The sequence below is a fragment of the Papio anubis genome, chromosome 1, assembly GCF_008728515.1.
Source record: "Papio anubis isolate 15944 chromosome 1, Panubis1.0, whole genome shotgun sequence".
Lineage (NCBI taxonomy): Eukaryota > Metazoa > Chordata > Mammalia > Primates > Cercopithecidae > Papio > Papio anubis.
Genome location: NC_044976.1, coordinates 4,959,907 through 4,983,326, shown reverse-complemented (window position 1 = coordinate 4,983,326; position 23,420 = coordinate 4,959,907). Strand labels below are relative to the sequence as shown.

Genomic DNA, 23,420 nt, shown 5'->3' with positions numbered 1-23,420 from the left:
GGACCGGCCACTGCCCTTGCACACATCAGCCGCCCGCTCCGTGGCATCATCCCGGCTCCAGTCCAGCTTCCCCACTCTCTGAAGTGCAAGCTGATCTGCCACCCCGTTGCGCAGAGCCCTGTGCCCAGAGTCTGGTTTCAGTCCCTACCTGACTATGCCCTCCCACCCCTTCCTCAGGGCCTGCATCTCGGCCCTGCACCTGGACCGCCAACATTCCAGAACGGCCTACACTTTTTTTTTTCTTGAAATGGAGTCTCGCTCTGTCGCCCAGGCTGGAGTGCAATGGCACAATATCGGCTCACTGCAACCAACACCTCCCAGGTTTAAGTGATTCTCGTGCCTCAGCCTCACAAGTAGCTGGGATTACTGGCGTGCACCACCACACCCATCTAATTTTTGTGTTTTTAGTAGAGACAGGACTTCGCCATGTTGGCCAGGCTGGTCTCGAACTCCTGACCTCAGGTGATCCACCTGTCTCGGCCTCCCAAAGTTCTGGGATTACAGGAATGAGCCACCATGCCTAGTCTGCCCCACGCTTTTCTCCCTTCTCCACCAGGCAAAGCCCATCTGTCCCCGAGGGGCTCCTTGTGGGTCTGTCCTGGGGGCCTTTCCTTTTCCTCCTCTGCTCCCCAGCCCTCCTGCAGACCCAGTGAGCCCATGACCTTTCCCTTTGAAACCAGGAGCCTCCTGAGGGCAGGCACGGGAGCTTATTCAACTCAGTACCCCAGTCCTTGGCCCGAGGCCAGGAAATACTTGCTTTGTGAATGGATGAATGAATAAATGATTGACTGGATAGGGGCAGGGAGAGGAAGGTCAGCTAGGGCTAGGGTGATCAGAGAAGGCTTCCTGGAGTAGGCAGGCCATCCCATTAATCCTTGAGCCCCAAGGGGGCAAAGGGCAGGTCAGGTGGAGGCAGTCTGAGGCTTCCGGGAGGGCAGAGATGGCCGCTCCTATGGAGCCTGTGGTGCTGGCTTCCCCAGGAGGAGGTAGAGCGGGAAATCATCAAGCAGGAGGAGAACGTGGACCCCGACTACTGGGAGAAGCTGCTGCGGCACCATTACGAGCAGCAGCAGGAGGACCTGGCCCGCAACCTGGGCAAGGGCAAGCGCATCCGCAAGCAGGTCAACTACAACGACGCCTCCCAGGAGGACCAGGGTGCGTGCCCGGAGGGAGGGACTGGTGCCCCTTGCCCAGAGGTGCAGGGTAGGGCAGGATTCTGTCAGGGCATCCCTGTGCAGAACCCCCGGGAGGTGCGGGCCGGGAGAGCTGGGCGAGTGTGGCAGGAGGGATGGTGCCCCATACCCAGAGGCGGAGGGCGGGGCAGGATTCTGTCGGGGCATACCTGTGCAGGACACCCCCGGAGGTGTGGGCCAGGAACGCTGGGTGGCGCTGGTTGGAGCTGGGAGGCAGCTTTTTGGAGGAAAGGGGACTGGGGGCAGGTGCAGAGGTGTTGGGTGTTTGGGGGAACAAGGTGTGGCATCAGTTCAGTGACTTCACCGCTGCCCGTGACGTGGCCTTGGGCAAGCCCCATGTGCACAGAACAGTGCAGTACGTGTAATGTGTGGGTACACATAACCCTTAGTGTATCATGTGGTGGTGCTGGGATTATTAAATGAACCCACAGGAAGTAGGTGGGCCATTGTCATTGTCACTGCTGTCTTACGGAGCTGGGGTGCAGTGGCTCGGCATGGCCCTGGGCATGCTTGAACTTGAGGGTGGGCTTTGCTTGTACAGCTCACTCCGTGCCCCTCTGTCTGGCCCTCTGCAGAGTGGCAGGATGAGCTCTCCGATAACCAGTCAGAATATTCCATTGGCTCCGAGGATGAGGACGAGGACTTTGAAGAGAGGCCAGAAGGGCAGAGTGAGTCTCAGTGGTCTGGGCTACTGCTGAGGGCACGTCAGGGGAGCTCATGGCAGCAGGGGCGGGGCTGGTCTGGGGTGCCGCTGTCCTTGGGGGTCAGAAGAGGGGGGTCAGGAATCTCTGGGCTCCCACCTGAGGAGCTGTGGCGGGCTGCTCCCCAGGTGGACGACGACAATCCCGGAGGCAGCTGAAGAGTGACAGGGACAAGCCCCTGCCCCCGCTTCTCGCCCGAGTTGGTGGCAACATCGAGGTGGGGCCTGTCTGTTCCCGCACCTCTTTCTGCCCCCGCTTCCTGCTGCCCCTGGGGTATGGAGGAGGGCTGGGACACTGCCCAGGGTCTCATGCCAGGTGGACTGGCTTTCATTCCGCCCGTCAGTCCCATTCGGCCACCTTCCCCCCTTCACCACCTTCCCCCCCACCCTTCACCCCCCTTCTCTGTGCCCCTTCCTTCTCCTTCCTGCCTTCTCTCACCCCTTCCTTCCCCTTCTCTATTGCCCCCCCTTCCTGCCTTCTCTGTGCCCCCTTCCTGCCTTCTCTGTGCCCTTCCTGCCTTCTCTGTGCCCCCTTCCTGCCTTCTCTTCCTCCCATGGCCCCATCCCAGAATCCTCCGCCCCCACCCTGTCTCTGTCCTGGGCTCATGCTCATCCCGCCGCCAGGTGCGCAGGCCAGCCAGCCAGTGGGAGGGGCGGCCAGACGCCATCATGGCATTGGGGCATGCCCCCACAGGACGCCTTCAACTCCCACTGGCTGGTGCGGGACCTTCGAGGGAAGAGCGAGAAGGAGTTTAGGTAAAGGGGCTAGGTGGTGGCCCAGGGTGTGGCCACCTGTCCCTGAGTAGGACAGGGTCCTGCGGGGGAGCCCTACGGAGGGCAGCATTTGCTCCCACCAGGATGAGGCCGTCTGGAAAGTTCACTGCCATTTGGTCTTTGGGTGGCTGGAGTCCTGGTGCCGGGCAGGGCTGATTTGCAGAAACCACTGACTAGTTGGTTTGGACCAGTGGGTGTTATGGCAGCGAGGAAGATCCCGGTCACCCAGGGCCAGGGTTGTCCTAGGAGTTCCCCTTGCCAGGGAGGCCCTCTCTGTCCTTTCCCGGGCCTGGCCCAGGCCTGACTGGGAGCAGGGTGATGGCTGATGATCATCCAGGAGTCCCCCGGGGTCCCGCCTGCCCTCTCAGAGAGTTCTTGCCGGCCCCCCACTCCCTGAGCCCCAGTCCCCCCGCCACCCCAGAGCCTATGTGTCCCTCTTCATGCGGCACCTGTGTGAGCCGGGGGCGGACGGTGCGGAGACCTTCGCAGACGGCGTGCCCCGGGAGGGCCTCTCCAGGCAGCACGTGCTGACGCGCATCGGGGTCATGTCACTAGTTAGGAAGAAGGTGGGTGAGTAGCTCTCTGTAGGGCCCTTCCTGGTGGCTGCCTGGGCTCCTGCTGCTGTCCCTTGGGGGTCAGTGGTCAGAAAACAAGTGCCTGTCTCAGGCCACATAGCCGCCCAGGGTCTGAGTCAGGCCAGAGGGACTGACCTGGAAAGCCTTTCTGGTTGAGGGGCCTGTGGGGTGGAGGTCAGGATGGTGGATTACGTACAGTGGGAGGACACACGGGGTAGGAGGGTGGGCAGGGGAGCTTGTGGTCGGGAGGGACCTGGCTTGGCCAGCCTTGGGCGGTGGCAGCAGCTACCCCAAGCCTGTGACACCTTCAGCCGCCCGGCTGCCCTGAGGCTCTTAGGGCTGAGCTGCCACCACTGCCCTCCCTCTTTCCCTCCCACCTTCCCTCCCACCACCCCAGGTTCAGGAGTTTGAGCATGTCAACGGGAAGTACAGCACCCCAGACTTGATCCCTGAGGGGCCCGAGGGCAAGAAGCCAGGCGAGGTGATCTCCTCGGACCCCAACACACCAGTGCCCGCCAGCCCTGCCCACCTCCCGCCAGCCCCGCTGAGCCTGCCAGGTCTGTGGGCTGGGCGGGCCGGGGAGGGCACCGGGGTCATGGAAAGTGGCAAGGTCACAGCAACCCCCTAGTCTAACCCACACCCCACAGAAGACGGCCTCTCCTTCCCCCAAAGCCTCTGTTTGCTGAAATGTCACTCTCCAGAGAGTTTTTCATTTTAATGACAGTTTTGAGATATAATTTATATACCTACTGCAAAATTCACTCTTTTGAAAAACTGGCTGGGCCCAGTGGCTAACACCTGTAATCCCAGCACTTTAGGAGGCCGAGGCGGGAGGATCACCTGAGCTCAGGAGTTTGAGACCAACGTGGCCAACATGTTGAAACCCCGTCTCCACTAAAAATACAAAAGATTAGCTGAGTGTGGTGGCACATGCCTGTAATCTCAGCTACTCGGGAGGCTGAGGCAGGAGAATCGCTTGAACCTGGGAAGCGGAGGTTGCAGTGAGCCAAGATCACACCACTGCACTCCAGCCTGGGGGGACAGAGCAAGACTCCATCTAAAAAAAAAAAAAATGTACTCTTCAGTGATTTCTAGTATATTTGCAGGGTGTACAACCATCGCCACTGGCTAAGGCTGGAATGTTTTCATTCCCCTGAAAAAGAAACCCTGTACCCATTAGCAGCCACTGCCTATCTCTCGACCCCAGGCCTGAGCAGCCACTAACCCACTAACCTGCTTCCTGTCTCGGGATTTCGCAATGCTGGGTGTTTCATGCGTATGGCACCACACAGTGCGTGAGGCTTTGTGTCTGGCCTCTGTCGCTCAGCCTGGGGTTCCAGGTTCATCCACATTGCAGTGTGCATCAGTGCTTCAGTCATTCTGCCTTATGGCTGATAATGTTTTCTTTTTCTTTTTCTTTTTTTTTTTGAGACGGAGTTTCGCTCTTTTTTCTTTTCTTTTCTTTTTTTTTTTTTTTTTTTTTTTTTTTGAGGCAGTCTCCTCTGTCGCCCAGGCTGGAGTGCGGTGGCGGTCTCAGCTCGCTGGCTCCGCCCTCCCGGGTTCCGCGCCATTCTCCTGCCTCAGCCTCCCGGTAGCTGGGACTACAGGCGCCCGCCCGCCTCGCCCGGCTAGTTTTTGTATTTTTAGTAGAGGCGGGGTTTTCACCGTGTTAGCCAGGATGGTGGTCTACAGGCTCGTGATCAGCCCGTCTCGGCCTCCCAAAGTGCTGGGATTACAGGCTTGAGCCACGGCGCCCGGCCCTTTTTGCTTTTTTTTTTTGGTAGGGTCGCTCTGGCAAACCCAGCTGCAGGTGCAGTGGCTGGATCTCAGCTCACGCTCTGCCTCCCGAGGTTCGCACAGCCATTCTCTGCCTCAGCCTCCCCAGCAGCTGGGGGCTACCGGCCAGCCACCTGCCTAGTTTTTGTATTTTTAGTAGAGACGGGGTTTTACCATGTTGTGGATGGTGTGATCTCTGAACCTCCTTGATCCGCCCGATCTCGACCTCCCCAAAGTGCTGGGATTACAGGCAGGCCACAGCATCCCGACCTTCTTTTCTTCTTTCTTTTTTTTTTTGGAGTCTGCTCTATTAGCCCAGGCTGGAGTGCAGTAGTGCAGTCTCCGGCTCCTGCAAGCTCCACCTCCGGAGTTCATGCCATTCTCTGCATCAGCCTCGAGTAGCTGGGACTGCAGCCCACCACCACCTGGCTAACTTTTTTGTATTTTTAGTAGAGGCGGGGATTTCGGCAGGATGGTCTCGCCGATCTCCTGGCGTTGTGATCTGCCTGCCTGGCCTCCCAAAGTGCTGGGATTACAGGCGTGAGCCTGGCGCCTGGCCAGGAGTTCGGCTCTTGTTGTCTGGAGAAACAGGCGCCCAGTAAGAAGTGATGATCTCGGCTCGCTGGAACCTCTGCCGCCCAGGTTCAAGCCATCCTGCCTCAGCTTCCTGAGTAGCTGGGATTACAGGTGCCTGCCACCACCCGGCTAATTTTTGTATTTTTAGTAGAGATGGGGTTTCGCCATGTTGCCCAGGCTGGTCTTGAACTCCTGACCTCAGGTGATCCACCCACCTCGGCCTCCCAACGTGTTGGGATTACAGGCGTGAGCCACTGCGCCTGGCCGGTAACGTTTTCTTGTATGGATTTACTGCATTTTGCTTATCCATTGCTCTGTCGATAGATTTTGGGTTGTTTCTACTTTTTGGCTACTGTGAATAATGCTGGTGTATTTCACGTTTTTGTGTGGACCTAGGTTTTGAGTTCTTTTGGGCAGATATCTAGGAATGGAATTGCTGGGCCATGTGATAACTCTGTTTTCCCTTTTGAGAAACTACTAGACTGTTTTCGAAGTAGCTGTACCGTTTTATGTTCCTGCTGGTATTGTGCGAGAGTCCCGGGTTCTCCACGTCATCAGCAGTACTTGTTCTCTGCCTTCATGGTTCTAGCTGTCCTGGGAGTGTGAGGTGGTGTCTCACTCTGGTTCTGATTGGCATTTCCCTGGGCCAAGGACGTTGAGTGTGGTTTCGTGTGCTTATTGGCTATTTGTAGACTTGTAGAAATGTCTTTTCAGATGCTTTGCACACTTAATTGGGTCATTTGTGCCCAAGTGTCTCTTTGGTGATCTAGGTGTTTATTTGGGTGAAGCAAATGCCTGTTAAATACCTGGTCCCTCAGTTGGGCCTCACAGGCCTGGGGCGGACATAGCTATCCCCCTGGTGATGGGTGAGGCCAGGCCCTGAGAAGCTGCGCCTCCAAGCACAAGGGAGCCCTTGGAGGTGGACACATCTTGGTTTGCTTCTTGGCTTTGGCCTGAACTCTGTCTAACCTTGGGCAAGTCACCTAACTTCCATGAGCCTCCGCTGTCCCAGCTGTGCCCACCTCCCAGGGCTTCTCAGAGCCGCATAAGTGACCAGCACTTTGCAGTGTGTCGGCGGCTGACTTGGCAGGGAGGAAACTCACACCCTCTCCAGTGGCACACAGCCAGCCAGCCTGCCCGAAAGCTAGGACCAGACCAGGCGGCGTGGCTCCCAATCTGGGCCTCCGTCTGCCTCACTTCCCTGCCTCCAGATGAGCAGCCACTGCTGTGTGGGGCCCTGTCCCGACAGCCCCTCACTTTGGTCTCACTGGGTTCAAGGGCCTCCAAACATTACTAAGTCATAGGCCTGGCCTCTCTGACTTAGCCAGGGATCCTGCCTGTCTCTCCTGGAGGTGCTTGGCTGCAATGGAGCCTCCTGAAGGCCAAGCCCCACCTCTCCTCTCTGCCACCCCACTCCCTGCCCTACCCCTTCCGTCTGAGCCCACCTGTCTCACCTCTTTCCCTTGATCTTTCAGACAAAATGGAAGCACAGCTGGGCTACATGGATGAGAAGGACCCGGGGATGCAGAAGCCAAAGAAGCCCCTAGAAGTCCAGGTGTGGAACGTGCTGGTGTCTGGGTCTGTGGTGTATGTGGGGTGGAGGTTGGGTCTGGGGACCTTCTCAGGCCCTGCACAGCAAGGTGGAACCCAGGCCTCCTGGCTCCCTTTTCGGGGCTCTGAGTCCGGAGGAGCAGACTGGGAACAAACAATGGGAGCCAGGAGACTGGGTTCGCAGCCCAGCGCACGTTCCCCGCCCTCTGTTCCTGGTAAGGCCCCAGGCCCTGCAGTTCTCCTGGCTTCCCCTCTGCAGGCCCTTCCAGCTGCCTTGGACAGAGTGGAGGGCGAGGACAAGCACGAGAGCCCAGCCAGCAAGGAGAGAGCCCGAGAGGAGCGGCCAGAGGAGACGGAGAAGGCCCCGCCCTCCCCGGAGCAGCTGCCGAGAGGTTGGGCTTCCTGCAGTCTGCCCACCCCAGTGCCATGTCTGGCCTCAGCAGGCCTGGGTTCAGAGAAGGGCAGGTGGCTGTACTTCAGCTCATTTCTGCCTGGCAGAGAGGTAGACTCCAGCCCTGTGCAGTCCCCCTGGTGAGGGGAGGCCAGGAGCTCAGGCCTCTATATATGGACTTAATGGACTTTAACTTTTTTTTTTTTTTTTAAGGAGAAAGGGTTTCACTCTGTCACCGAGGCTGGAATGCTGTGGTATGATCTCGGCTCACTGCAGCCTCCGCCTCCCGGGTTCAAGTGATTCTTGTGCCTCAGTCTCCCCAGTAGCTGGGACAACAGGCGTGCACCGCCACACCCAGCTAATTTTATTTTTAGTAGAGACGGGGTTTCATCATGTTGGCCAGGATGGTCTTGATCCCTTGACCTTGTGATCCGCCCACCTCGGCCTCCCAAAGTGCTGGGATTACAGGTGTGAGCCACTGTGCCCGGACTTTTTTTTTTTTTTTTTTTTTAATTTTTAGTAGAGACTGTTGGCTGGGCTGGTCTCAACCTCCTGACCTCCAGTGATCCACCCACCTTGGCCTCCCGCAGTGTTGGGATTACAGGTGTGAGCCACCTCGCCTGTTGGTCTTTGACTTTTCTTACCATACAGAGAGTGGCGGTTATTGGGCTACTTTTTTATTTGTGATTTCTGACTCAATTGCATTGTGGTCTGAAAACATGAGTCTATATGAGGTTGTTGAAACCTGCTCTCTGGCTCAATACGGTCAGATTTTGCAAATGCTGTATATGTGCTTGAAGAGAATGTCTGTTCCCTAACTGCTGGGTTTAAGGTTCTAACTGTATGCATTAGGGCCGGGTATGGTGGCTCACACCTGTAATCCCAGCACTTTGGGAGGCTGAGGCAGGTGGATCACCTGAGGTCAGGAGTTTGAGACCAGCCTGGCCATCATGGCGAAACCCTGTCTCTATTAAAAATACAAAAATTAGTTGGGTGTGGTGGCGTGTGCCTATAGTCCCAGCTACTCAGGAGACTGAGGCAGGAGAATTGCTCGAACCTGGGAGGCAGAGGTTACAGCGAGCCAAGATCATGCCATTGCACTCCAGCCTGGGCGACAGAGCGAGACTCCATCTCAGGAAAAAAAAAAAAAAAAAAATATATATATATATATATATATATGCATTAGATCAGTAGATAATGCATGCCAATTATGTTGTTCAAGTTTTTAATATCTTCACTAGTATTTGGTTTGCTTTGATCAGTCAGTTTCTGAGAGACTTGTGTTAAAATCTCTCATTATGATTATGGATTAATCTCTTTCTTCTTATAATGCCAGATTATGCTTCATATCATTTGAGATTGGGTTGTCAAGTGCATATTTGTTCAGGTTTTTAATATTTTTCTTGTGAAATGTGCTTCTAATTATTGTGTAACAACCCTCTTATCCCCCTTTAAACTTTTTGCTTTAAAGTTTATTTTTGGGCCAGGTGTGGTGGCTCATACCTGTAATCCCAGCACTTTGGGAGGCCGAGGTGGGGAGATCACAAGGTCAGGAGTTCGAGACAATCTGCCGAACATGGTGAAACCCTGTCTCTACTAAAAATACAAAAAAATTAGCTGGGCACAGTGGCAGGCGCCTGTAGTCCCAGCTACTCGGGAGGCAGGAGAATGGCGGAAACCTGGGAGGCGGAGCTTGCAGTGAGCCAGGATTGCACCACTACACTCCAGCCTGGGCGACAGAGCCATACTCCGTCTCAAAAAAAAAAAAAGCTTATTTTTGCTGATTTGGGTTGGTCTTTCTTTTGTTTAGTACATATTTGTTACGCCTTTTTCTATTCCTGTTTTTTTTTTTTATTTTTTAATATAACAGCTTTATGGTGGTATAATTAACATATCATACAGTTGAGCCACTTAAAGTATACCATTCAGGTCAGGCGCAGTGGCTCATGCCTGTAATCCCAGAACTTTGGGAGGCTGAGGCGGGTGGATCACCTGAGGTCAGGAGTTTGAGACCAGCCTGGCCAACATGGTGAAACCCTGTCTCTACTAAAAATACAAAAATTAGCCGGGCGTGGTGGCGGGCGCCTGTAATCCCAGCTACTCAGGAGGCTGAGGCAGGAGAATCTCTTGAACCCAGGAGGCAGAGGTTGCAGTGAGCCGAGATGGTGCCACTGCACTCCAGCCTGGGCAACAAGATCGATGCTCTGTCTCAAAATAAATAAATAAATAAATAAAGTATACTATTTGTTATTTTTAGTACATCCAGAGTTGTGCAACCATCACCATTATCTAATGCCAGAACATTTTATCACTTCAAAAATAAATTATTCTTACCCATTGGTAATCACTCCCCATTTCTTCCTCTTCCTCCCAGCCCCTGGCAATCACTTCTGTCCTATGGACTGACCTATTCTGAAGATTTCATACCAATGGAATAATACAATACTTTGGCCCTTTGTGTCTGGCTTCTTTCATTTAGCATAGTGTTTTTAAAGTTCATCTATGTTGTGGAATGTATTAGTACTTCATTCCTTTTTTTTTTTTTTTTTTTTGAGACAGGGTCTTGCTCTGTCACCCAGGCTGGAGTGCAGTGGCACGATCTTGGCTCACTACAACCTTGGCCCGCTGAGTGCAAGCGATCTTTCCACCTCAGCCTCCCGAGTAGCTGGGACTACAGGTGCACATGCTGACACACTGGCTAATTTTTGTATTTTTTTGTAGAGACGGGGTTTTGCCATGTTGCCCAGGCTGGTCTTGAACCCCTGTACTCAAGCGATCCTCCCACCTTGACCTGCCAGAGTGCTGGGATTACAGGCAGTACTTCATTTCTTTTTATGCCCAAATAATATTCCATTGTATGGCTCTACTATGTTTTGTTTATCCACTCATAGTGATACATATTTGAGTTGTTTCCACTTTTTGGCTACTGTACATATTTGTGTACACATTTTTTTGTGTGTGTGGGTATAGGTTTTCAGTTCTCTTGGGTATATATCTAGGAGTAGAATTGCTGGGTCATATGGTAATTCTCTGTACCATTTTGAGAAACTGCTGAATTGTTTTCCATGTGTATTGCATCAGTTCACGTTCTTACCAGCATGTGTGAGGGTTCCAGTTTCTTCACATACTTGCCAATACTTGTTATTATCTGTTTTTTTGTTTTTGTTTTTGTTTTTGAGACGGATTCTCACTCCGTCGCCCAGGCTGGAGTGCAGTGGCCGGATCTCAGCTCACTGCAAGCTCCGCCTCCCGGGTTTACGCCATTCTCCTGCCTCAGCCTCCCGAGTAGCTGGGACTACAAGCGCCCGCCACCACGCCTGGCTAATTTTTTGTATTTTTTTTTTTGGTAGAGACGGGGTTTCAGTGTGTTAGCCAGAATGGTCTCGATCTCCTGACCTCATGATCTGCCCGTCTCGGCCTCCCAAAGTGCTGGGATTACAGGCTTGAGCCACCACGCCCGGCCTATTATCTGTTTTTTTGAGTATAGTCACCCTAGTGGGTGAGAAGTGGTATGTCATTGTCATTTTGATTTGAGTTTCCTTTGTGTATAAAGATGGTGAATATTTTTTCATGTGATTATGGCTCATTTGTATATGATTTGTTGAAGAAATGTCTTTTCAGATCCTTCATCTATTTTAAAATTGGATTTTAAAAAAATTATTGAGTTGTAAGAGTTCTTTTTAAATTAATTAATACTTTTAGAGGCAGGGTCTTACTATGTTGCCTAGGAGGGCTTTACCTGGGCCCAAGTAATTCTCTAGCATTAGACTTTTGAGTAGCTAGGATCACAGGCGTGTACCACTGTGCCTGGCTTGTGTGAGTTCTTTATATAGATTCGTGTTCCTCATCAGATACATGATTTACAAATATTTTCTTTCATTTCTTCACTTTTAATCTCTTTGTAATGTTTTAGGTCTCTTTTAGACAGTGTATAGAGGATTCATCATTTAAAAATCTAATTATAGGGTCCCTGTCTTTTAGCTGGCTAGTTTAATCTCTTTACATTTATTGTAATAACTAGGTATGTGGATGGGTTTCTACTGTCTTATTTTGTACTTTATATATTATCCTTTTTTCTCCTTTTTCCTGCTTTCCTGACATCTCTTGGATTGATCAAATTTTCTTTATATCTTGTCTTTTCCCCCTCAACTTATTTGGAAGGTTTATAGTCAGTTTTATTCTGTACTCTTACATTTTTTTTTTTTTTGAGACAGAGTCTCGCTCTGTCACCCAGGCTGGAGTGCAGTGGCGCGATCTTGTCTCACTGCAAGCTCAGCCTCCCGGGTTCACGCCGTTCTCCTGCCTCAGCTTCCCAAGAAGCTGGGACTACAGGCCCCTGCCGCCACGCCCGGCTAATTTTTTTTTTTTGTATTTTTAGTAGAGATGGGGTTTCACTGTGTTCACCAGGATGGTCTCGATCTCCTGACCTCGTGATCCGCCCACCTTGGCCTCCCAAAGTGCTGGGATTACAGGCGTGAGCCACTGCGCCCGGCCTGTACTCTTACATTTTTAACATGTATCCCTCTGAGTAATATGAGGACTTTAGATAGCTTTAGCTCTAACTCACTTCCCTTTCATCTGCCACATTGCTGTTGCCCAGTATTTTAGTTTCAGTTTGTTTTTACTTTCCCAAATTTGTTGTTACGCTTATTTCTAAATCTTTAATCCTTTTTTAGATCTTCTCATATTCTTACCAGTTTGTGTTTGCTTATTTGTTCATCATTGCTTCATTCAAAGTCCTTCCTAAAGTACACCTTTAATGGTGCTTTCAGCAGTTTTTTGGGGAATGGTTAATTCTCTCATTGTTATTTTTCTTTTACTCTTGAATAGTTAGTACAGTTGAAGATGGGATAGGGATCTTCCCTCAGCACTTTGCAGATATTCTTCCCTTTTTATTTGGCATTCATTATGCTGAAAAGGCTGCTGAGAAGCTGAGAAGGCTGCTGTTGGTGTAATTGTTGCTCCTGTGTAGGAAATTTGTCATTTCTGTCTTTTCTCACATTGAAAGACTGCTTTTAAGACATTCTCTTTGTCTTTGGTGATACGTAGCTTCACTACAATGGAGGGTATTTTTTGTTTTGTTTTTAGAGTGAAGTTTTTGTTTATCTTGTGTGTGACTCACTGTTATTCTTAAAGCTGAATATTTATGTCCTGCATCAATTATGGGAAAACTCTCAGTCATTCTCTCTTTGAATATTTTCTTTGTCCTCATTATGTTTATTTTCTCCCTCTGGAATTCCTATTACTCATTGATTGGTTCATTCATCCAACAAATGTATATATATACACATGCATATATATATATAGAGAGAGAGAGAGCGCCTGCTGAGTGTCAGATGCTGTCCCAGGCACTGGGGACACAAGCAATGAACCAAAACAGCTGAAAGCTTCATTCCATGGAGTTTGTATTCCAGTGGGGAACGCAGGCAATCAACAATAAGCAGAAATACATGTTGTTCAACCACAGACTCCAAATGCTATGAAGAAGAAAGCAGAGTACAAGGTTAGCAAAAGACGGGTGCTGATAAATTTTCATATCTCTTGCTTCTTTTTTGTTATCTATTTCTCTGCCAGGCTTTTTGACTAATCCTCAGATCCAGCTTCCGTGTATATTTTCTTTGCACAGCTGTGTTTTAAAACCTTCCCATTTGTATTATTTTGCATGGCTGTGTCACAAATTACTGCAAACGTAGCGGCTTAAAACAGCACTCACCATGAGCTCGCAGTTGTGTGGGTCCGACGCCTGGCGTGGTGTAACTGGGTGTTCTGCTCAGGATGTCACAAGGTTCAGGACATCAAAGTATCGACTAGGTTGAGTTCTCGTCTGGAGGCCCTGGGGTAAAGTCCACATCTGTGCTCACTCTTTGTTGTTGGCAGATTTCAGTTCCTTGAGGCTGGAGGACTGAGGTCCCGTTTCCTTGCTGGCTGTCAGCTGGATCCATTTTCAGCACCTGGAAGCCACCACATTCCTGCCATGTAGCCTAGTCTGTCTTCAAGCCAGCAGTGGTGAACAGAAACCCTCCCATGCTTCGAATCTCTGACTTCCTTTTCTGTGACCAGCCAGCGAAAAGGGCTCGTGTGGTCGGGTTAGGTCTCCTCAGGTCATCTCCCTGTTTAAAGGTCACCCGTGCCACAAAACGGAACCTGCTCTGGGGGGTCGAGTCCATCCTCGTCACCTTCCAGGGGATTTTGCAAGGCGTGGACACCAAGGGCCGGAAGTCTTAGAGCACATCTTAGAATTCTGCAATCAAAATGTTAATGATTGTGGTATTTCCTTTCCTTTCCTTTTTTTTTTTCTTTTGAGATGGAGTCTCGCTCTGTCACCTAGGCTGGAGTGCAGTGGTGTGATCTTGGCTCACTGTAGCCTCTGCTTCCCGGATTCAACTGATTCTCCTGCCTCAGCCTCCTGAGTAGCTGGGATTACAGGCACCTGCCACCATGCCTAATTTTTGTATTTTTAGTAGAGACAGGATTTCACCATGTTGTTCAGGCTGATCTCAAACTCCTGACCTCAAGTGATCCACCCACATTTCTAGAAATTTTATCTGTTTTTTTTTTTTTTTTTTTTTTTTCTAGTTTTGAGGGAGTCTTATTCTTTCCCTGTGGATTCTCTTCCTTCTTTTTCTTTTTTCTCTGTCTTTGGTCACTCTGGACATACTTATTTTAGAGCAAGTGTTTTCAACCTGTGTGGCCCGTGGGCCAAATGTGGCCCAGGATGGCTTTGAATGCGGATCATCACAAATTCGTAAACTTTCTTAAAACATTTTGTATCTTTTTTTGTGACATATATATATGTGTGTGTGTATGTGTGTATGTATATATATTATATATATATTAGCTCATCAGCTGTTGTCAGTGTTTAGTGTATTTTATATGTGGCCCAAGACGGTTCTTCCAGTGTGGACCAGGGAAGCCACAAGATGGGACACCCCTGTTTGAGAGTCTCTGATGTTGTCCTGTTACCCTCAGGTGCTTGTCTGCCTCCTGTGTGTTGGCTGGTGGGGGACCATTGTTTTCTGGGTTTGGGTTGGGTGCATCCCCATCAGGGGTTGTGATCTTTATCTGCAGGAGCTCCGTGTCCTCTGGGGGGTGGGAGTGACCTTTCTCTTTTATTTCCGGAGGCTCAGGCTGGGAGGTTTCATGGGCAGTCTCCCTCTGGGAGCAGCTTTGTGATGCTGCCTCTGCCTCGGGTGGTCCAGTTCAGATCCCACACCCATGAAGATGAGTGGCGTTAGCGACTGCACCTGGCCGAGGAGAGCTCTTTTTGGTGGCACCTGTTGGACTCTGCAGAACGTATTGATGGACAGGGTTCTATGGGTGGAAAGCCACCAGCCCAGAGTCCTCTCTGCTTTCTGGGACCCCACCCCACGCTGCGAACCCTCTTTTTCTTGCAGAGGAGGTGCTTCCTGAGAAGGAAAAGATCCTGGACAAGCTGGAGCTGAGCTTGATCCACAGCAGAGGGGACGGTTCTGAACTCAGGCCAGGTCTGGGGCTCTTCTATGTTCTCTACCTGTGCCTCATGGTCCCTTGAGGGTGCCCTCTGGACATTATTCAGCCTCCCACAGTCTCCCAGGCACTGTCCCCTTGGCCCCAGGCCTGATTGGAGCTGGCAGGTGGGAGCCTGGATTCACTAGCACCTCACAGCCAGGGCTGGGGACAGACTTGCCGCTCCTCTCTCCTGAGCGCAGCTGTGCCCCAGCCGCTGAGTGAGAGGAGAGCTGGTCATAGAGCCTGGCCTGGGGGATTTGGGGCTCAGTTGGAAGCTTTGCGTACCTCTAGGCACTGGAATGTTCTGGAACAGTTGTCCTCAGATCAGCCCCCTCAGGCAGCTCTGTGTCTTTGAACTTGAGCTGTACTTTTCACAGCGCTCTCCTGTCCTGCTCCTGGGTGGTCCTTATGTGGTTGGGGAGGAGCACTAGGGCCTGGAGCTAAGCCTCCCTGCCCAGGACAGAGAGAGGGACTCTGGGTCAGCGAGCCCCCTGAGGACAAGGGGATGTATTCTACTTGTGTCCTGGGTCCCCAGTGCTTGGCAGAGAGAGGCCCCTGGGCACTGCTTTTTGGATGGATGAAAGAATGTGATCTGTCCCTGGCAGATGACACCAAGGCTGAGGAGAAGGAGCCCATTGAAACACAGCAAAATGGTGACAAAGAGGAAGATGACGAGGGGAAGAAGGAGGACAAGAAGGGGAAATTCAAGTTCATGTTCAACATCGCAGATGGGGGCTTCACAGGTATTAGGGTTGGAGGAAGGGCGAAGAGCTGAGGCTTCCTGACTGTGGGTCCCAGGAGTCTAGATAAAGTTACCCAGTGGCAATTTTATACTAGAGTGTGACTGGTTGATAGAAGTCCATTGTGTAACCTTTCTTAGCAACACTGGAACACTGGACCTCTGGGGGTGGAGGCAGTGGCAAGTAGGGAGGCAGTGGCTCTCCAAGCCTGCCTGTGTGTGAAAGCCGGGGCACTTCTCATCTTGCTCACCTTGGCTTGTTTCCCAGAGTTGCACACGTTGTGGCAGAACGAGGAGCGGGCTGCTGTGTCCTCGGGGAAAATCTACGACATCTGGCACCGGCGCCACGACTACTGGCTGCTGGCGGGCATCGTGACGTATCCTTGGCCAGGCCGGTCTGGGCAGGCACTTGCCTGTTCCTCTGTGGACCTTGGGGAGAGTCCTCTGAGGGCTCCGGGGAAGCCATCCTTGCTCTTCCTCAATCTTCCTGGTTTCTGGTGGTGGCTAGAAATCCCTGGCATTGCTGCGTTGCCCGCTCCCCACCGCTATCATCACAGCTTCTTCCTTGTATGTCTGTCTGGGTCCACATTTCCCTCTTTTTTTTTTTGAGATAGAGTTTCACTCTGTCGCCCAGGCTGGAGTGCGGTGGCTTGATCTCGGCTCACTGCAACTGCCGCCTCCCGTGTTCAAGTGATTCTCATGCCTCAGCCTCCTGAGTAGCTGGGATTACAGACGCCCACCACACCTGGCTAATTTTTGTGTTTTTAATAGAGACAGGGTTTCACCATGTTGGCCAGGCTGGTCTCGAACTCCTGACCTCAAGTGATCCGCCCGCCTCAGCCTCCCAAAGTGCTGAGATTACAGGTGTGAGCCACCGCGGCCGGCCTTTTTCTTTTTTTTTTTCAGATGGGGTCTTGCTCTGTGGCCTAGGCTGGAGTGCAGTGGTGCGATCTCAGCTCACTGCAACCTCTGCCTCCTGGGTTCAAGTGATTCTTCTGCCTCAGCCTCCTGAGTAGCTGGGACTACAGGCATGTGCCACCACGCTTGGCTAGTTTTTGTAATTTTAGTAGAGATGGGGTTTCGCCATGTTGGCCAGGCTGGTCTCGAGCTCCTGGCCTCAAGGCCTTGGCCTCCCAAAATGCTGGGATTACAGGCGTGAACTATTGCGCCTGGCCCCAGATTTTCCTCTTATAAGCATACCAGTCATTGAATTTAGGGCACACCCTAATGCAGTGTGACCCTTTTTTGATTACATCTGCAAGTACTCTTGTTTCCAAAAAAGGTTCGCATTCACGGGTGCTGGGGGCAGGACTTAAACGTATGCACCCCAGGTTGTTGGGGTGAAGAGTTAACCCTCTGAAGCCCCAGGGCTGTGTCTGGTGTACCCAGGGCACCTGTCAGTGTCTGCTGATACTGTCACTGTTGTGTCATCAATATGTTCATCGTGTAGCCTGGTTTAAGGACTTGCCTGAGAGCATACAGCCAGGATGCCGATCCCCGGGCTGGCCTCTCCCTCTGCCTAAGCTGCCTCCCCTTATGGCCCCCCCTCTTCTAATGGCCAGGTTTGCCCTTAACGGTGCCCCACCCAGGCACGGCTACGCCCGCTGGCAGGACATCCAGAATGACCCGCGGTACATGATCCTCAACGAGCCCTTCAAGTCTGAGATCCACAAGGGCAACTACCTGGAGATGAAGAACAAGTTCCTGGCCCGCAGGTTTAAGGTCAGTCTTCTGAAGGGCCAGGGGCTGCAGGGGCGGGGAGGGATGGGTGTCAGGAGGGCCCTCCCAAAGGCAAAGGAATTAAAGAACAGCAACCCCTCCGCATGTAGCTGGGTCACACGGCCATGAAGCAGTCAGCAAGTCCATCGACTAACAATAGTGGATCCTTGCTCTGGCCCTGGCCCCACTGGGGAGTATCTGCCTCCTTGGGGTGATGAGGTACAGAGAACCCAGCTTGGTGACAGCTCCAAGGGTTGGCCACCACCAGGCCAGGGCGGGCGGCAGATGGCAGTACGTCTCCTTTCCCTCCTTTCTGCCGGGAGCCTTGGCCTGGGGCGGGCGCTGGTGGAGGACGGAGGGTAGCCATTCAGGAGGAGGGGCCGGGCCGACGCTGCCCCCTACCCCCAGCTGCTGGAGCAGGCGCTGGTCATTGAGGAGCAGCTCCGGAGGGCCGCGTACCTGAACATGACCCAGGACCCCAACCACCCCGCCATGGCCCTCAACGCCCGCCTGGCTGAAGTGGAGTGCCTTGCCGAGAGCCACCAGCACCTGTCCAAGGAGTCCCTTGCTGGGAACAAGCCTGCCAATGCCGTCCTGCACAAGGGTGAGCGAGCCCTGCCCCCCGCGGGGTGGCCCCCGCAACCTTCCTCCTGCCCAGCCAGTGCTCTTGGCTGTAGATGAGGGCGCTGATGGGGTAGGGGCTGGGGACAGATGTCAGCCCAGAGGGCGGTGGACTTCTGGGCCAAGATGGGACAGTCCTATCATCAGACCCCTCATCGCCCCTGGAGGGAAACTGAGGCTGCTTGCTTCTCCAGCCTGTTTCTCAAGCCTGCTCTGTGCAGGCCCTGACCCAGGCTAGTGACACACAAAACCATGAAACTGTAAAGGCTTCTGAGTCCTGACAGCGTGCCTTAAATGCATTGTGTCTTTAGCCCGGGCGATACCCATCAGCCTGGAGCCTTCTCATTGGCCCTGTGCGGGTTGGGGAAGTAGTTTGCCCAAGATCTCCCGCGATTCAGACCTTTGGTGCTGGCTGCACATCTCTGCCTGTGGTCACGGGGCACAGTTCTGCCTTCGGGGCTCCCAGCTGGCTGGGGGAGGGAGTGGCCCTGTGGTGAGAGTTGCTGGACCCATCCCCGTGCCTTGCAGCCCTCCTTGGTGTACTCGGACCCTGTGCCTAGCAGGGCCTGGGGCTGCAGGCCTCCCTGAGGACTCTTAGGAGGGAAGCTTCTGGCTGGCTCATCTGCAGCCCGTGGCCCCTGCCCAGCCCAGAGGGGCTCCTGGGAGGAGTTCTTTGGAAGCTTCTGCTGTGTCCCCCACTTGGCAACGCTGCCTGGCAGCTTGGGAGGGCCTGGTGCAGAGCACCTCCTGGTGCCCGGTTCTGGGCGAGTGCAGTCATACACCCTTGCAAATAAGACCCAGCTCTCAGGCTGCCTCCCCTGGCATAGCTCTTCATCCCTCCATCCCTCCATCATCCCTCCATGCCTCTTTCCTTCCACCCCTCCATCCCTCCGTTCCTCTGTTCTTTCACCCCTCCATCCCTCATCCTTCCATCATCCCTCATCCCTCCATTCCTCTATTCTTTCACCCCTCCATCCATCCCTCCATCATCCCTCATCCCTCCATCCTTCCACACCTCCATCCTTCCATCCCTCCATCATTCCTCCATGCCTCCGTCCTTCCATCCCTCCATCTCTCCATCATTCCTCTGTTCCTTCATCATCCCTCCATTCCTCCATCCTTCCACTCCTTCATCCTTCTATCCCTCCATCCATATCTCTGTCCTTCCATCCTTCCATCCATCCATCATCCCTCCATGCCTGTCCTTCCATCCACCATCTTTCTATTTCCCTCCATCCCTCCATCCCCTCCTTCCTCCTCCATCCCTCCATCCCTCCATCATCCCTCATCCCTCCATCCTTCTACCCCTCCATCCTTCCATTATCCCTTCATCATACCTCCATCCCTTCATCCCTCCATCTCTCCATCATCCCTTCATCATTGCTCCATTCCTCCATCATCCTTCCATTTTCCCTCCATTCCTCCATCTTTCCACCCCATCCCTCCGTCTCCGTCGTCTTCCCGTCATTCCGTCTCGTTTTCTCCGCCCCTCCGTCCATCATCCGTCCATCCATCGTCTCCATCCCATCATCCTTCCCGTTCATCTGTCCTCCATTTGTCCATTCATCGTCCTTCGTCCCTTCGTCATGCATCTTCCACGTCGTCTCTCCATCATCCCTCCATCCCTCCATCATCCTTCCATCATGTCTCCATCCCTCCATCCTTCCACTCCTTCATCCGTCCATCTCTCCATCATCACTCCATCTCTCCACCCCTCCAACCCTCCATCATCCCTCCATCCTTCCATCCCTCCATCGTTTCCTCCGTCCATCTGCATCGTCATATTTAATCTCCGTGTCTTCGTCCATCCGTCATCCGTCCGTCGTCCATCCGTCACCCCATCCACTGTCCTTCATCCCTCCATCCTATATCTCCGTCGTCCATCGTCCTCCATCTTTCATTTCCGTCCTCATCTTCCTCCATTGTCCTCCGTCATTTCACCCTCCGTCCATCCATTGTCCTCCGTCCTCTGTTGTCATTTCCGTCCCTGTAATCATCCATCGTCTTTGTCGTCCCTCCGTCTCTCCATTGTCCATCTGTCGTCATTCGTTGGTTTCCATCGTCCCTCCGTCCCATCCGTCTCATCATCGTCATTTCGCGTCGTCCATCGTCCTCTTTATCCCTCCATCATCCCTTCATCCCTCCATCATCCACTTCATCATCCCTACATCCTTTTTCTCTCCATCATCCTTCATCATCCCTACATCCCTCCATCTCTCCACCCCTCCATCCTCCACCTCCATCCATCCCTCATCCCTCCATCATCCTCCATCTCTCCATCATTCCTCCATCTCTCCATCATTCCTTCATTATCCCTCCATCCCTCCATCTTCCCTCCATCATCCCTCCATCTCCACCCCTCCATCCCTCCATCCATCCCTCCATCCCTCCATCCCTCCATCATCCCTCCATCCATCCCTCCATCTCTCCATCATTCCTCCATCTCTCCATCATTCCTTCATTATCCCTCCATCCCTCCATCATCCCTCCATCTCTCCACCCTTCCATCCCACCATCATCCCTTCATCTCTCCATCATCCGTTCATTATCCCTCCATCATTCCTCCATCTTCCCTCCATTATCCCTATATGATCTCTCCATCCCTCCATCCTTCCACCTCTCCATTCTTCCATCCCTCCATCCCTCCATCCTCCATCATCCATCATCCCTCCATCCCTCCATCTTCCCTCCATCCCTCCATTATCCCTCCATTATTCCTCTGTTATCCCTACATTATCCCTCCATCCCTCCATCCTTCCCCTCAACACCTCCATCATCCTTCCATCTCCATCATTCCTCCATCCTCTCCATCTTCCTTCCATTCCTCCATCTTCCTCCATTGTCCTCCGTCGTCCCTCATCCCTCCTCCACCTCTCTGTCCTATCCTCTCCGTCCTCCATCCCTCCACCCTCTGTCCCTCCACTCCATCCCTCCATCCCTTCGCCCTCCGTCCCTTCGCCTTCCGTCCCTCCATTCGCCGTCATTGCCCTCCGTTCGTCCGTCATTGCCTCCGTTTCCGTCGTCCTCTGTCTAATAAATCGTTTCCATCCGTAGCATCATCTTCCATTTGAACAATGGCCATCCGTTGTCACTCCGTCGTCCATCCTCCCCCATCCACTATCCTTCATCCCTCCATCCCTATCCATCCCTCCATCCCTCCCTCTTCCTTCCATCCTTCCATCCATCCCTCCATCCCTCCATCCTTCCACCCCTCCATCCTCCATTATCTCTCCATCCCTCTGTTATCCCTCCATCCCTATATCTCTCCATCATCTTTTGTCCCTCCATCTCTCCATTATCCCTCTATCATCCCTTCATTGTTCCATCCCTCCATCCCTCCATCTCCATCATCCTTCATCATCCATCCACTTATCCTCCATCATCCCATCATCCTTCATCATCCCCTTTCTCTCCATCATCCCTTCCATCCATCCATCCATCCATCCACCCCTCCATCCACCCCTCCATCCCTCCATCGTCCCTCCGTCCATCCATCATCCTCCATCCTCTCCATCCGTTTCCATCCATCCATCGTTTCATTCATTTGTCCATCCATCCATCCGTCTTTCCATCGTCGTCCATCGTCTCCGCACATCCGTCCCTCCGTCCTCCATCCATCCATCCATCATCCCTCCATCCCTCCATCCATCCATCTCCATCATTCCTCCATCTCCATCCATTCCTTCCATTATCCATCCCTCCATCCATCCATCCATCTCCACCTTCCATCCACCATCCCTTCATCCTCCATCATCCATTCCATTATCCATCATTCCCCTCCATCTTCCCTCCATTATCCTCCATCCCTCCATCCTTCCTCCATTCTTCCATCCCTCCATCCATCCATCCTCCATCATCCATCATCCATCCTCCATCATCCATCGTCCATCCTCCATCCATCCATCTTCCTCAGTCCCTCTGTCCCTCCATTGTTCCTCTATTTGTCCCTACGTTGTCCATCCCTCCGTCGGCCCGCCCTCCGTTTCGTCCGTCATTACCGCCTCAGTATCCATCATCCTTCCATCTCTCCATCATTCCTCCATCTCTCCATCTTCCTTCCATTCCTCCATCCATTCCTCCATCCATCCTCCATCCACCCCTCTATCCATCCCTCCATCCCTCCACCCTTCCCTCCATCCCTCCATCCTTCCACCCCTCCATTCCATCCTTCCACCCCTCCATTCCATCATCCTTCTATCTCTCCATCATTCCTCCATGCCTCCATCTTCCTTCCATTTCTGTCTTCCCTCCATTATCCCTCCATCATCCCTCCATCTTTCCACCCCTCCATCCCTCCATCCCTCCATCCCTCTTTCCATCCCTCCATCCCTCCATTCCTCTGTCCGTCCTCCGTCCTCCGCGTGCCTCCGTCTCCGTCCATCCGCCCCGTTCCTCCGTCATTCGCCTCCGTCCATCCATCATCCGTCCATCGTCCATCCGTCCATCACTCCGTCCTCCATCATCCATCCCTCCATCCCTCCACCCTTCACCCTCCATCCCTCCACCCTTCCACCCCTCCATCTCTCCATCCCTCCACCTTTCCATTCCTCCATCCTTCCATCCCTCCATCCCTTCACCCCTCCATCCCTCCATCCTGCCATCCCTCTGCCTCCCACCACAGTCCTGAACCAGCTGGAGGAGCTGCTGAGCGACATGAAGGCGGACGTGACCCGGCTGCCATCCATGCTGTCCCGCATCCCCCCGGTGGCCGCCCGGCTGCAGATGTCGGAGCGCAGCATCCTGAGCCGCCTGACCAACCGCGCCGGGGACCCCACCATCCAGCAGGTCAGGCTCGGCCTGTGTGCCCCGGCCCGACCCCCTGGCGTGCCCCTGGGTGGAGGCTGGGTGGGGGGCCTGAGACCACCTGTGAAGCTGGGTCCTTGCCTCCAGGGCGCTTTCGGCTCCTCCCAGATGTACAGCAACAACTTTGGGCCCAACTTCCGGGGCCCTGGACCGGGAGGGATTGTCAACTACAACCAGATGCCCCTGGGGCCCTATGTGACCGGTAGGTGCCCGTCCGCTCCGGGCAGCATGCACACGGGTGCCCGCCGGGCCCGGCCTGCCTGCTGCTGCCGACGCCAGGCAAGCCCGGTCTCCTCTTTTTTTGACAGATATCTAGCCGTCCCCGAGACTTCCCTGTGTTGCAGCGCTCTTTTCCAGCTGAGGTGAGGGCTGCTGGGTGCTGCTCTTCGTCCCCGCCGCCCCATTGCTGGCAGATCAGGCCTGGCCACAGTCAGCCCCGTCCCTGCACTTGACTCCCGTCCCTAAGTCCTGAAGCTTTTATTGCCTCCGGCGGCTTCGAGAGTCACCACCTGCC

General features: G+C 53.2%; 1 protein-coding gene across 1 annotated transcript in view; it reads left to right on the top strand.

Moving 5' to 3' along the window:
* Positions 1-23,420, top strand: part of CHD5 (chromodomain helicase DNA binding protein 5) — an 80,847-nt gene that overhangs the window by 53,111 nt on the left and 4,316 nt on the right. Inside the window, exons 26-41 of the mRNA XM_031663976.1 lie at positions 981-1,155; positions 1,769-1,861; positions 2,023-2,111; positions 2,531-2,649; positions 3,089-3,233; positions 3,640-3,799; positions 7,070-7,149; positions 7,405-7,537; positions 14,931-15,020; positions 15,630-15,767; positions 16,032-16,140; positions 17,353-17,485; positions 17,891-18,086; positions 22,725-22,888; positions 22,994-23,108; positions 23,215-23,268. Of these exons, the coding sequence (XP_031519836.1) occupies positions 981-1,155; positions 1,769-1,861; positions 2,023-2,111; positions 2,531-2,649; positions 3,089-3,233; positions 3,640-3,799; positions 7,070-7,149; positions 7,405-7,537; positions 14,931-15,020; positions 15,630-15,767; positions 16,032-16,140; positions 17,353-17,485; positions 17,891-18,086; positions 22,725-22,888; positions 22,994-23,108; positions 23,215-23,222 (1,947 nt within the window). The 3' untranslated portion in view covers positions 23,223-23,268. The remainder of the gene's footprint in view (positions 1-980; positions 1,156-1,768; positions 1,862-2,022; positions 2,112-2,530; positions 2,650-3,088; positions 3,234-3,639; positions 3,800-7,069; positions 7,150-7,404; positions 7,538-14,930; positions 15,021-15,629; positions 15,768-16,031; positions 16,141-17,352; positions 17,486-17,890; positions 18,087-22,724; positions 22,889-22,993; positions 23,109-23,214; positions 23,269-23,420) is intronic.